Here is a 13,459-nt window from a genome sequence, read left to right as displayed (position 1 = left end):
CTGCCTCGAGAACACTTCCTGTGCCGCCTCCAAGCAGCGGTTCTACACAGACACACTTCCGGGGCTAAGGGAGAGGTAGCTGAAACGGGACTGTGACCCCGCCCAGGGGGGTCAAAGCGCTGGGTTGTTTTGCCACTAGTCTTAGCCACACTTCCGGCAAGAGCTGCGAAAATTGTTCCGGTGCATATTAGCTGAAAGCAGACGAGGAAAAAATGCGTTCTGCTGCTCTGGCCTCGGTACTTTAGCGACACGTTTCGTGGAGCTCCCTGAAAACCTTCCCAAGACGGATGGAGGGAGTTTCATTCACTCCTTGCTGAGGGAAATGTGGTGGAATATAAGCGGATTTGGGTACTACAAAGCTTGCTATGGCCCTTCTGTCCTCCCGCCTTCTTCTTGGTGACTTGGCCCCAAGCTAGCAATAGCCCGGTGTATACCGTAAACCTGTGTGGCGTCCCCTGTCATTAGCACCCACAGAGAACCCTTGCAAGATGTCTCTCTGCCACCTTCGCCTGCATTGCTCGGGTCAACTTTGCCTTCCTCCCGGGCGGGAGAAGCTCCCGCCCACTTCCGCTTGCGGGCCCCGCCTTCCCCCTCCCCCCACTGGGTCCTAGCGCCTGCCCCTCCCTGGCAGTGTCCCGGGCTCCGTCGGCGAGAGCAGCTGCCGCTGACGCCACGGAGCCAACCCAAGTTCGTTAAGGTAGGAAATGCCGGCGGGAAGCCGCGGGGACCCCCGGGCCGCCCCAGCGCGGACGCAGTCCGAGAGGCCTCAGTTTCCCTGTGGGTGCAGAGGACGGATGGAGTTGGCCTGGCGCGAGCAAAGCGGGCGGGGCGGGAGGAGTGCGGCCCCGGGAGGGCGCCGGCGGGCTCCGGCCCAGCGGGTCCTAGAACCCGCCGGCTGTCCCCGCGGGCCGTCTGCTGCGGACTCCTGGGCTCGGCCGGCGCGGCTGCCAGCCTCGCACGGTGCGGGCCCTGGGGGTCCTAGAGCCCGCCATGTTGCGGGCTTTTGTCCCAGGCGCGCGGCCCGCCTCACAAGGTCCCCGGCGCCGGCGGCACCCCTCCCCGGCCGAGGTGCTAGTCGCCCCTCCCGCGGTCCTAGAGAACGCCATCTTGCAGGCCTTTGTCCAGCGTCCGGCCCTTGGCCCATTCATTTGTTCATCTCTCATTCTTCGTTCACTCCTTCCTGACTCGTTCTCCGAGGCCACGTTTTCCCAGCCTTCCGAGACGAGTCAGCCCAGGGATCTGCCCTGCGGGGCTGTCTGGTGGGGGCGCCGACGTGTAGATAGTTGCTGGGAACTGGAGGCGCAGGGTTTCTGCAGCTCTAGGCCCCTTAGCGTGTCTTAGGCCTTAAAGCCCTTCAAACTCCCACGTACCTGAGAGATCCCATTTTACTGATGAGAAAACTGAGGCCCAAAGCGCCGTGGCGTCCTTACCTCTACTGCCTATTAAGCATTCTTGAGGGCACTGAGGAAGGGGGTATTTGAAGGATGCAAAAGAGTTTTTCCCGTGGGAGAAGGTAAGCAAGGGCTCCCGAGGCAGCGAGAACTCCAAGTGGAGATGCATTTAGGTGAGAAAGTTTTGAGAATTGAGGCTGGGGCTTAGTTTGCTGTTGGGAGGGGGACACTGCCGCTGGAGCTGAGGCTGAAAAAGTAGGTTAGGATTAGGTTGTCAACTGACCAGCTTGGAGGCCTAGGAGATGATTAGCCCTCACTTCTGCACGGTTTACAGTTCCCCATTCACCATCTCACCAGGTCTCATGGCCGGTGAGGCCTTATTGATGTCTACTTGTTTACACATGGGGAGACCAAGGTGCAGGGGGGATAAAAAGTAATTCTTTTTTTACCTCATCCCAGCTCACAGGGTCCTAGCCTAAGCTGTCTGGGAATGAAATCAGTGCATCTCTGGCATGTTCAGGCCGCAGGCCTGCATCTCCCTCCTAAGCCAGTAGTGAAGCAAAGACAAGCCTCCCTCACCAGAGCAATGAACCCACTGTAGGATACTGGGTGATATTTGGACCTTGTGAACTTGGAAAGGCAGAGAAATTCAGTTAATAAATAATTGTTTACAGAAATTCTCACAAACTCCTACTATGGAGGAGGCAGAGGCAATAGACGTGGGTTTGAGTTCTGTTTCAGAGGTTGATTCATTCACTTTGTTTTGGGGCATCAGCCACAGTTCTAGGTGTAGAGGATACCAAAAAAATGAAGGTTCCTGGCTCTTTGCCAGCCTAGACCCTGGTGCTGGAGGCAGAGAATTAATAATCCAGCCATAAGATGTGTAAGTGCACCAAAGCAACAATCAGGACAGAAAGCAGAAGTTTGAGAGCCGGACCACCTGGTTTTGAACACTGGTTGTGGCCACGACGTCATGTCTGTGTGCCTCAGTATCCTTGTCTGTAAAATGGTGGAAATAATACTGTTTAATTTAGTCTGTTCAGGCTATGCATAACAACAACAACAACAAAACCCCACACAGACTTAAGGGGCTTAAACAACAGAAATTTATTTCTCACAGTTCTGGAGGCTGGGAAGTCCAAGATCAAGATGCTGGCCAATTCAGTTCCTGGTGAGGACTCTCTTCCTGGCCTGTAGATATCCACCCTCTTGTTATATCCTCTGTGCATGCGTGCATTCAGTCCATAAGAAATTTCTAGGCAGTTGTGAGGCTTAGCTTGAGGAGTACCCACAAAATGCATAGAATGAGACCTGGCCCGTGGTAAGCTTGCAGGGAATGTTATCTTAATGAGCACCATTTGGGAAACTAAAGAGGAGGAGATAGTGATTAGCGAGAATAGAAACAGCATAAAGAAAGGTGGTCAGGAGGGGCGCCTGGGTGGCTCAGTTGGTTAAGCAACTGCCTTCCGCTCAGGTCATGATCCTGGAGTCCCAGGATCGAGTCCCACATCAGGCTCCCTACCCAGCAGGGAGTCTGCTTCTCTCTCCCTGACCCTACCCCCTTAAGCTCTCTCTCTCTCACATAAATAAATAAAATCTTAAAAAAAAAAAAAAAAAAGAAGGAAAAGTGGTCAGGAAAGCCTACTTTGAGGAGGTGACAGGGGGCTGAGGCCCAAATGAAATCAAAGAGATAGCTACACAATGATCTTTGGGGAACAGTGGTCCTGGTGGAGGGAGCCACTAGTACAAAGGCCCTGAGGTGGGAAGGAATTTCGCCTTTTTTTTTTTTTTTAAGATTTTATTCATTTATTTGACAGAGAGAGGGAAAGCACAAGCAGGTAGAGGGGCAAAGGGAGAAGCAGGCTTCCCGGTGAGTAGGGAGCCGAATGCGGGGCTCGATCCCAAGACCCTGGGATCATGACCTGAGCCAAAGGCAGATGCTTAACCAATTGAGCCACCCAGGCGCCCCATAGCTCTTTTAGAAAAGAAAGGGAGCCTGTGTGGGTGGAGCCTCGTAAGACCACAAAGAGGAGTGGGAGGTGAGGTAGCCTTCCACATGGAAAAGATACAGGTCTTTGTTCTAGGAGCAGTGGAAAATCTCCTGATTTGGTTCATAAACCTGAAGTAAATACAGACTAGTAGAGAAAGAACCCAGCCCAGGGGCCTGAAGACTTGGATTTGAGTCTGGCCTCTTGACTAGCTTGGTGTCCTTATACAAGTGTTTTCCCTTACGGGGGGGAGGGGGGGGTGAATCTCCGTATCTGAAGAGAGGCCTAGTAAAAATGCCTCTCTCCTAGAAGCTTTGTGAAGACCTAAGGATATGTCTTTGGTTCTTTTTGGGGTTTTTTTGTTTTTTAAGATTTTATTTATTTATTCATGAGAGACAGAGAGAGAGAGAGAGAGAGAGAGAGGCAGAGGGAGAAGCAGGCTCCCAAGGAGCAGGGAGCCCGATGTGGGACTAGATCCCAGGACTCTGGGATCATGACCTGAGCCGAAGGCAGATGCTTAACCATCTGAGCCACCCAGGCGCCCATGTCTTTGGTTCTTAAGTGTTAAGTGTTGGCTGTCATGACCCCAAGAGCCTGTTTAAAGTACAGATTTCTGAGTCCAGCCCCATACTCTCTGGGTGATTATCCTCACGCAGAGTGTTCACAGACCTGACTTGGGAGAAACATCAGTCTAGAGAGTGGTGGGTGGAAGAGTCCTTGGTAAACCATGAAGTGAGGACCTCATGGTGGGATTTTAGATAGGGGCCTAGCCTACGTGGTCCCCTGCTCTTCATGGAGCTGGGCACCTGCTGCAACCAACCTGGTGCTTCCCTACCTTTTCCCCCAAGGAAGTGCTTTAGGAGGAGAGATGTACACCTCCAGCTCTCTGATTTCTGGTTCACAGATAGGAACACTGAAACCCAGAGCTTAGAACCCAGGGGTCAGGCCCTCTGAGAGGGACACAGAAACATAAAGGGTGCTGGTTCTGGTCTCAAGGCAGTTCCACAGGGATGAGAGAACATGAAGATGTGGCCTGAACTCTGGGTCTGGTCAGCGTAGGGCAGGCCCAGGCAGCAGACAAATCTGGGGGGCCCAGACAGCTGATAAAGATCCCAGTAACTCAAGGCAAGTTAAACACCTGAATTCAAGTCCCAGCTGTGAGTCTAGCTTTGTGACCATGGGCTAGTCACTAAACCTCTTGGAACCTCAGTTCATTTGTTTGTAAAATGAGGACAAGAATCTCTATCTCAGGAAGCTGTGAGAGAAATAAGGTAGCACGCTCAGCAAAGTGTCTGGCTCTAAGAAGACTCTCAATAATTGAGGGCAGTTATTCATATAACTCAACCAACACTGTGAAGTAAGTACTATTATTACCTCCATTTTTCAGATGAGAAAATCGAGGTACCATAGCACAAGGTCACAGCTAGGAAGTTAATTAAGGCAAGATTGTAAGCCAGGCAGTTTGGCCTCAGAGATGGGACACTTAACTACAGTGCTACATTGTTTCTCTGGGCCTCAGTTTCCTTCTCTGTAGAAAAGGAATCTATATAATAGAACTCTTCTCGTGGTGTTGACGTGAAGTTTGAGTTAATACATGTAAAGAGCTTAGGATACTGCCTTTTATTTAGCAAGTGCTATAGGAGCTATAATTTTTATTAAAGGGAAACTTTATCAGACTATCCAGAGATGGTCTGGAAAGGAGGTAGTGTGACTGCCTCATCTAGAGATAGGGAAGAATCCGCTGGAATTTCTAGGGGGAATTCAAGCCATGGGGAAGGTTAGGCCTCATGCCCTTTAACTCACCTTCCAGCCCCAGCACTTGGTGGGAAAAGGGGGGGGGCGGGGCGGGGGAACGAGCTGAGGTTAGAACAGAGTTGTGTGGGATTGGGGCCAAAAACCATAGGGGAGATGCAGGAAAAGCATCCTGGGGAAGTGGGGCTCAAAGGAAGGATTGGTGGGATTTGTAACAGCCAGGAGGGACCTGGGAGCTTGCATGGTGTGATGCAAGTCATGGAAAGTTACTGAGCAGGGGACAAAGTATGACATGATACTTTATGAAGATTCTGGCTGCCTGTACACAAAGCATATTATGCGTCTAGGGGCAGGGGACTGGGGCAGGGCCACTGGGCATAAGGGCACTGACTCTAAAGATGCAGCCCTTGCCACTTACCCCAAGGGCTCCCCGTGGGTCATAACTTGGAAGCCACCAAACCCTGAGGTATACAGATGAAGAAACAGGCCTAGAAAGGAGCACTAGACTCAGGTCTCCTTCTTCCCAGCCTAGCTTCGGGACCCACCTGGCTCCCTCCCCTGCCTATGGCAGCGTCCTTACCCCCTCACACTGGCCGCCCCCAGCAGCTGCTGCTGAGTACTCCCTAAGTGGATCTGCCCATAATCCTCTTCTTTTCATCCCCTTGGGAGGATGAGCTGGTGTTAAGACTAATGCAGCCATTAATCCTATTTCCTCCCAGCCATGATCCCCAGGAGCAGCTGGGTGGAGGGTGTCCAAGCACTGAATGAGAAAGAAGGGGCCTAACTAGAGCGGGTGCCCCAGGAGGCCAGGCTAAATCAGACATATTATGACTGAGACACTTCTAACTGCTAGCAGTGGCCCAAGCTGCCTTGAGGGTAATGAGTTCCCCATTTCCAGAGCTTTGGGAACATGAGCCCAACAGCAATTCCAGAGCAGAGGGTGGACCAGGATTCCTGCCTGGGGTGGAGTCCCTTCCAGCTGTGCAAGGCCAGAATTGTGTGCAAACAGTTGCTGCCTCTGACTAACCAGAGGGGAAAGACAAAATACATACACTGAGGACCTTTCGCTTCAGACAGACAGTGCCAATTACCAGTTAGCCCACTAATTCTGCCTTCTTCTGGACCTACCTCTGTCTTCCCTGGGCACTTGGCAACCTTCAGGCCAGACCCATATCCAGATAGCCTCTGTGTCTGCAGCCCTGCAGAGGACCCTGTGCCCTGGCACAAGGCCTTAGCCTCTGAGCTGAAGAAGGAAGATGGTGAGATGGATGGAACCTGGGCCTTCTGGGAATGCTACAGCATTTGAAGAAGCCCAGAGGCTGGGGGCATTTTGATGACGCCAACCTCTCTTGGCCCCCCTGAGGTTACCTGGTCCAACTTCTTTCATCAATGAACAGACCAGAGAGGAAACTCGAGGGCAGAGTGTAAGAGCCAGGAATGCTTAGAAGGAAAGATATGGCCATCCCTGGTGAGAGAAATGCAGATAAGACAGAGCCCCCCTTTGAGACCTTAGCAAGGAGAGGCCTTGGAGAACGGCAAAGGCATGTGGCTTGAGTGTAACTTTGCGTCTTTCCTAGAGAAGTTCCGCCCATTGGAGCCATGGAGGTGGAGTCTGCGGAGGCCCGGTCCTCCGCCCCCGCCCCCGGCTACAAGCGTTCGGGTCGCCGCTACAAGTGCCTGTCCTGTACTAAGACATTTCCAAATGCGCCTAGGGCAGCACGTCACGCTGCCACACACGGTCCTGTAGACTGCGCAGAGGAGGTGGCGGAAGCGAAGCTGAAGCCGGAGACAGAACCCAAAGCAGAGGATGCTGGCGGGGACAAGGTGTCAGGTGCATCGGCTAAGCCTCGGCCTTACGCATGCCCGCTGTGCCCCAAGGCCTACAAGACGGCACCCGAGCTGCGCAGTCACGGCCGCAGCCACACTGGTGAAAAGCCCTTCCCTTGCCCCGAGTGTGGCCGCCGCTTCATGCAGCCCGTGTGCCTGCGCGTGCACCTGGCCTCGCACGCTGGCGAGCTGCCCTTCCGCTGCGCTCACTGCCCCAAGGCCTACGGCGCGCTCTCCAAGCTCAAGATTCACCAGCGTGGTCACACAGGCGAGCGGCCTTACGCTTGCGCCGACTGCGGCAAGAGCTTCGCCGACCCTTCGGTGTTCCGCAAACACCGGCGCACGCACGCGGGCCTGCGGCCATACGGCTGCGAGCGCTGCGGCAAGGCTTACGCGGAGCTCAAGGACCTGCGCAACCACGAGCGGTGAGGGCGTTGTGCTGTGGGTGATCCCGGCTGGGAAGAGCTTCGGGAAGAGCCGGCCAATGGGGCGGAGGTGGGGCAAGGCTGCCCTGTGACCAATGGGAACAGGGGTTGAGTCTCACAGAGTGAAAAGAGCCAATGGAAGGTGAGGGGGGCGGGGCTGCAGGGAGAGCCGAGTGAAAGAACGCGAGAAGCGGGTGCCCCAGCTTGGGCGGGGGGCGGGGCAGACTGTGTTGGAAGCCAGCCCTGGAGGATTCTGCTGGGATCTAACTGGCCTGGGTCCCTGGACAGCTGGATAGGGGGCAGGGCCGGAAGTCGTGCCACCCAGAGGATCTCTGGTGGAGGCCCGTAGGTGGGAGTGGAACCTGGCCTTTGGTCTGCAGAGAGGGGGTCTTATCTGGGATCTAGACACCCAGCCTGAAGGTTTCTGACTCCGGGGGTGCAGCCCTGTGTTCCCCGAGGATGTTAGGAGCCCCTACTGTACAGGGCAGACAGGCAGCAGGGGTCAGGTGATAGGCCTGCCACCTTCACGTCCGGTCCTCCGTCCTCCACAGGTCCCACACCGGTGAGCGCCCCTTCCTCTGCTCAGAGTGTGGCAAGAGCTTCTCCCGCTCATCCTCGCTCACGTGCCACCAGCGCATCCATGCGGCTCAGAAGCCCTATCGCTGTCCAGCCTGTGGCAAGGGCTTCACGCAGCTCAGCTCCTACCAGAGCCACGAGCGCACCCACTCCGGCGAGAAGCCCTTCCTGTGCCCGCGTTGCGGCCGCATGTTCTCCGACCCCTCGAGCTTCCGGCGCCACCAGCGGGCGCACGAGGGCGTGAAGCCTTATCGCTGCGAGAAGTGCGGCAAAGACTTTCGGCAGCCCGCAGACCTGGCCATGCACCGGCGGGTGCACACGGGTGACCGGCCGTTCAAGTGCCTGCAGTGTGACAAGACGTTTGTGGCGTCTTGGGACCTCAAGCGCCATGCGTTGGTGCACTCGGGCCAGCGGCCCTTCCGCTGTGAGGAGTGTGGGCGAGCCTTCGCCGAGCGAGCCAGTCTCACTAAGCACAGCCGGGTGCACTCGGGCGAGCGTCCCTTCCACTGTAACGCCTGCGGGAAGTCCTTCGTGGTATCATCAAGCCTGAGGAAGCATGAGCGGACCCATCGAAGTAGCGAGGCCGCAGGGGCGCCCCCACAGCAGGAGCTGGTAGTGGGGCTGGCACTGCCAGTCAGCGTGGCAGGCGAGGGCCCCGCGGCCCCGGCAGCAGGTGCAGGGCTAGGGGACCCCCCAGCAGGGCTGCTGGGGCTGCCCCCGGAATCAGGTGGTGTGATGGCCACCCAGTGGCAAGTGGTGGGCATGACGGTGGAACATGTGGAGTGCCAAGATGCTGGGGTTGGGGAGGCTCCTGGTCCCTTGGGGGGAGCAGGCGAGGTGGGGGGCGAGGAGAATGATGAGAAGCCACCGCAATTTGTGTGCCGGGAGTGCAAGGAGACGTTCTCCACGCTGACGTTGCTGCGACGGCATGAGCGCTCACACCCAGAGCTCCGGCCCTTTCCCTGCACCCAGTGCGGCAAGAGCTTCTCTGACCGGGCAGGGCTTCGCAAACACAGCCGCACCCACAGCTCTGTGCGCCCCTACACCTGCTCCCACTGCCCCAAGGCCTTCTTGAGTGCCAGCGACCTGCGCAAGCACGAGCGCACCCACCCTGTGCCCATCGGGACCCCCACGCCCCTCGAGCCCCTTGTGGCTTTGCTAGGAATGCCTGAAGAGGGACCCGCGTGAGGCCCATCGCCCCCTCCACCTCACTCCCAAGAGCCCAGACCTCACAGGGTGTCTCCTGAACCTCTCTGCCCCAGCTCACTCTTTAGACTCCAGATCCCTGCCCCCCCACCCCAGGCAGCTAGCTCTCCTTGCCAACAAAGAGCTGGGGACAATGGAGGCGGGCAGCGCTGTTGAGAGACACGTGTGGTTCTGAGTAACACTCATTAAAGCATTTCACTTTGATACTGGGCTGTCTTCTGTTTTTTGGTTGGGGGAAAGGGAGTGGGAGTTTGGGCATGGGGTAAGGTTCAGTGGAGACCCCTAGATTGACAGATTAGAAACTAGAAGGGTCTTTGGCTGCATTGTTTCCCAATGTATATTTTCAGAATGTCCTGACAAAGAGTTCCCTGGTCAAGGAAGTACAGGAAATTCCCTATGCTCTTCTTGGGGATTGTTGGTGATCAAAAGTGTATTAAAGTCATTGATAAGTCCAACAATGAACAAATCTATTTATCTTTGTTTAGCCCATCGTGGAAACCTTTTATTGAGTAGTTCTATCCTTTTACAGATAATACACTGAGGTCCAAAATTAGAATATTTCCCGTATACTGCAATAACAAACTAGAAAACCCACTTGGGGGACAAAGGAGTTCCATTCATGGTAACAACAAAACCCATAAACTATGAAGAAGTAAACCTCACAAGAAACATGCAAAACATATATGAAAAACATGGTATCATCCTGAAGGTTCTAAACCCTAACTGAATGGAGACATACCATGTACCTGAATGGAAAGACATTAAAAATGTTGATTCTTCCTAGTTTAATCCTTAGATTCATTGTCATCCAAAAAGGTTTTTTGTTGTTTTTAAAGATTATTTATTTATTTATTATTTTAGAGAGGGCGTGCGTGAGTGGGGAGGGGGCAGAGCGGCAGAGAGAGAGGAGAGAATCTCCAGCCAACTCCACACTGAGCATGAAGACTGACTTGGGGCTCGATCCCTGAGATTGTGACCGGAACCTAAATCAAGAGTTGTAGGCTTAACAGACTAAGCCACCCAGGCACCCCCAAAAAGGTTTGTGGTTTTTTTTTTATAGGAAAGTTACAGCAGTATGGAATTTTCTTTTTTCTTTTTTAAGATTTTATTTATTTATTTGAGAGAGAGAGAATGAGAGATAGAGAGTACGAGAGGGAAGAAGGTCAGAGGGAGAAGCAGATGCCCTGCTGAGCAGGGAGCCCGATGTGGGACTCGATCCCTGGACTCCAGGATCATGACATGAGCCGAAGGCAGTCGCTTAACCAACTGAGCCACCCAGGCGCCCCCCAAAAAGGTTTTTAACACAACTTAAAAACCCAAAATTCTATGTAATACATGTTTGAGGTGATATATTTGATATACTAGATAAACAGCAATGCACTGAAGTTAAAATAAGTTATTGGCACAAGAATCCATTAGCCAATGGAGTGGGGGAGAAAGGTTTAGAAACTGCCCTATTTCTGGGAATTTAGTTTACGATAAATGTGATTATTTAAATCAGTGGAGAAAGATAGGCTGTTAAATTATAGTCATATCCATATTCTGAAAGGCTACACAACTTTTTAAAGAAAAAAAAAGGCCCATGTTTAATGTGAATTGGTATAACCTTTTGGGAAGATGATTTTTTTTAAGATTTTATTTATTTATTTGACAGAGAGAGAGAGAGTGAGAGCAGGAACACAAGCAGGGGGAGTGGGAGAGGGAGAAGCAGGCTTCCTGCTGAGCAGGGAGCCCGATGTGGGACTCGATCCCAGGACCCTGGGATCATGACCTGAGCCGGAGGCAGACGCTTAACGACTGAGCCACCCAGGCACCTGGGAAGATGATTTGATCATGTTTATTAAAAAGTTAAATGCGTATACCCTAGGACTTGGCAAGCATGCGTCAAAGAATTACACCACAGAGTTCTTTTTCCACTTCCATGTTCCATGGCAAAATCGAAGATAAGAATGTTCAGTGCAGGGGCGCCTGGGTGGCTCAGTTAAGTGTCTGCCTTCAGCTCAGGTCATGATCCCGGGGTCCTGGGGTCGAGCCCTGCATCGGGCTCCCTGCTCCGCGGGAAGCCTGCTTCTCCCTCTCCCATTCCCCCTGCTTGTGTTCCCTCTCTCGCTGTCTCTGTCAAATAAATAAATAAAATCTTTAAAAAACAAAAAAAAAGAATGTTCAGTGCAGCAAAATTTGTGATAACCAGGAATACCCTAAATGTCCATTAGCGAAGGACTAATTAAATAAGGCTAGCTGCTGTAAAATATATGATGCAGCTATTTTTTTAAAAATGAGGCTTATTAACCCATGTTGTTGAAAGATATCCCAAAAATATGTCAAGTGAAAAAAATAAAGTGCAAGGCAGTGTGATTAGTATGGGCTTAATTACATCTTAGTAGCTCAAATTCCTCTAGAATATTCTTAGAAGGATACTCAAGAACTGATGCTGGATTATAAAGTCCAGCCACTAGGGCCTTCCTGATTTATAAGCCAAAATGAATCCAAAGATCAGAGTGAACCAGATCCCCCTTTCCATGCTCTTATCTCTAGACTTGCTCTTACCAACTCCAGACCAAGCTGGCAGCCTCAGGAAGTAACCATTGGGCAGCCCCTCTCCAGGCCCACAGGCCAGTCATAGGGGACTTTGCAGCTGGCAATGTCAGGACTGTGAACCCCAGTAGCTCCAGAACAGAAGTATCAAGTATTCCCTTGACGTCAGGGACCTCACTCACAGTTGCCGTGCCCGGTCCTCAGACATTAGCTTTAGAAAGCGTTCTTATTCCTGCATTCCATTGCAGGACAAGGGGGCCCCATGGCAACAGCAGGGAGCAGGGTGTCGTGGCTGCAGGAAGAGACACCAGTTTGGCCAAGGACACTCACTGCCCAAAGCAGGACAAGCACTGACCCCAGGCTTTCTGCCTGTCCAGGCTGGAACCAAAGACTGACAGGGTCCAGGAAAGAAACAGACTGGACTGGGGTTTTGGTTACTACTAACTTGCTTTGTGACCTTGAGCAAGATCCATATACCCTAATTAATCAATAGATACCCATGGTATCTATCTACAATGAAGGATGAAGTGGGTCCCATGGATGTTTAGAAGGAATCCACAGCCTCTGTTCCCTTTCTCAGACCAGACAGTGCACCCATGCCTTGGTTCCCTTTCTCTGCTACCCCAGGCATCCTATACCCCAGTTCCTGCTCCTTAAGGACTCAGATGGTCTGACTTTTCTAAAAAATTATTTTAACAGCTTTATTAAGATAATACTTACATGCCATAAAATTAATCTATTTAAAATATCCAATTCAGTGGTTTTTAGTATATTCACAGGGTTATCGAGCAATCTAATTTTTTTTTTAAAGATTTTATTTATTTGACAGAGAGAGACACAGCGAGAGAAGGAACACAAGCAGGGGGAGCAGGAGAGGGAGAAGCAGGCTTCCCGCCGAGCAGGGAGCCCAATGCGGGGCTCGATCCCAGGACCCTGGGATCATGACCTGAGCCGAAGGCAGACGCTGAGCCACCCAGGCGCCCCTCGAGCAATCTAATTTTAGAGTAGTTTCACCTGCTTGAAAGAACCTCCACACCCATTAGCTGTCACTCCCTATTGTCCCCGACCCCATTTCCTTTCCCTCAGCCCTGGTCAATCACTAATCTACTTTCTATCTTTCTGGAGTTGCCTCTTGTGGACAATTCGTGCAAACAGAATCATACAATATGTGGTCTTTGTAACTGGCCTCTTTCACTTCCCACAACGTTCTCAAGGTTCAGCCATGCTGTAGCACGTGTCAGTACTCATTCCTCTTCACTGCTGAATAATATTCCATTGTATAGAGATACGTGTTTTTCACTTATTTTTTATTTATTTATTTTTTTGAGAGACAGGGAGAAGAAGAACCTTAAGCAGGTTCCATGCCCAGTGCAAGAGCCCAACGAGGGGCTTGATTTCACAACCCTGAGATCACGACCTGAACCAAAGTCAAGAGTCCCACACTTAACCAACTGAGCCATCCAGGCACCCCATGGAGATACATGTTCTAATCCGTTCATCACTTGATGCACATTTGGGTTTCCATTGTTTGTCTACTATGAATAATGCTGCTATGAACATTCATGTACAAGTTTTTATGTGGACATGTTTTTCTTATTTATTTATTTACTTACTTACTTATTTACTTATTTGTCAGAGAGAGAGAGAGTGCACACAAGCTGTGGGAGAAGCAGGCTCCCCGCAGAGCAGGGAGCCCGATGTAGGACTCGATCCCAGGACCCTGGGTTCATGACCTGAGCTGAAGGTCATTAGCTTTTTT

General features: G+C 52.0%; 1 protein-coding gene across 3 annotated transcripts; it reads left to right on the top strand.

The window, feature by feature from the left end:
* The first annotated feature begins 601 nt into the window (after positions 1-601).
* On the top strand, positions 602-9,371 carry ZNF668 (zinc finger protein 668). 3 transcript variants are annotated; one of them, XM_028110260.2, is made up of 3 exons: positions 602-697; positions 6,714-7,383; positions 7,935-9,371. In XM_028110260.2, the coding sequence occupies exons 2-3, from the start codon at positions 6,731-6,733 to the stop codon at positions 9,145-9,147; spliced, it is 1,866 nt and encodes a 621-aa protein (XP_027966061.1). In that variant the 5' UTR covers positions 602-697; positions 6,714-6,730; the 3' UTR covers positions 9,148-9,371. The 3 variants fall into 3 exon arrangements, with proteins under 3 accessions (XP_027966061.1, XP_027966060.1, XP_087885223.1); XM_028110259.2 differs by having other exon boundaries at positions 6,709-7,383; XM_088029097.1 differs by lacking the exon at positions 602-697 and adding an exon at positions 5,252-6,454 and having other exon boundaries at positions 6,705-7,383.
* The last annotated feature ends 4,088 nt before the right edge of the window (positions 9,372-13,459 follow it).

Source organism: Eumetopias jubatus, unplaced genomic scaffold (genome assembly GCF_037043125.1).
Source record: "Eumetopias jubatus isolate StellerSeaLion01/CBP00866 unplaced genomic scaffold, mEumJub1_p1.0 scaffold_12, whole genome shotgun sequence".
In the NCBI taxonomy this organism is placed as follows: domain Eukaryota; kingdom Metazoa; phylum Chordata; class Mammalia; order Carnivora; family Otariidae; genus Eumetopias; species Eumetopias jubatus.
The sequence above is the reverse complement of the archived record's forward strand: the minus strand, read 5'-3'. Positions and strand labels throughout refer to the sequence as shown.

Excerpts from the sequence above, each read along its gene's own strand:
- ZNF668 (XM_088029097.1), top strand. The coding sequence starts at position 6,388 with ATGGTGAGATGGATGGAACCTGGGCCTTCTGGGAATGCTACAGCATTT. Across the intron at positions 6,455-6,704 it reads TGAAGAAGCCCAGAGGCTGG|CTAGAGAAGTTCCGCCCATT; the intron begins GGGCATTTTGAT and ends TTTGCGTCTTTC. Across the intron at positions 7,384-7,934 it reads GACCTGCGCAACCACGAGCG|GTCCCACACCGGTGAGCGCC; the intron begins GTGAGGGCGTTG and ends CGTCCTCCACAG.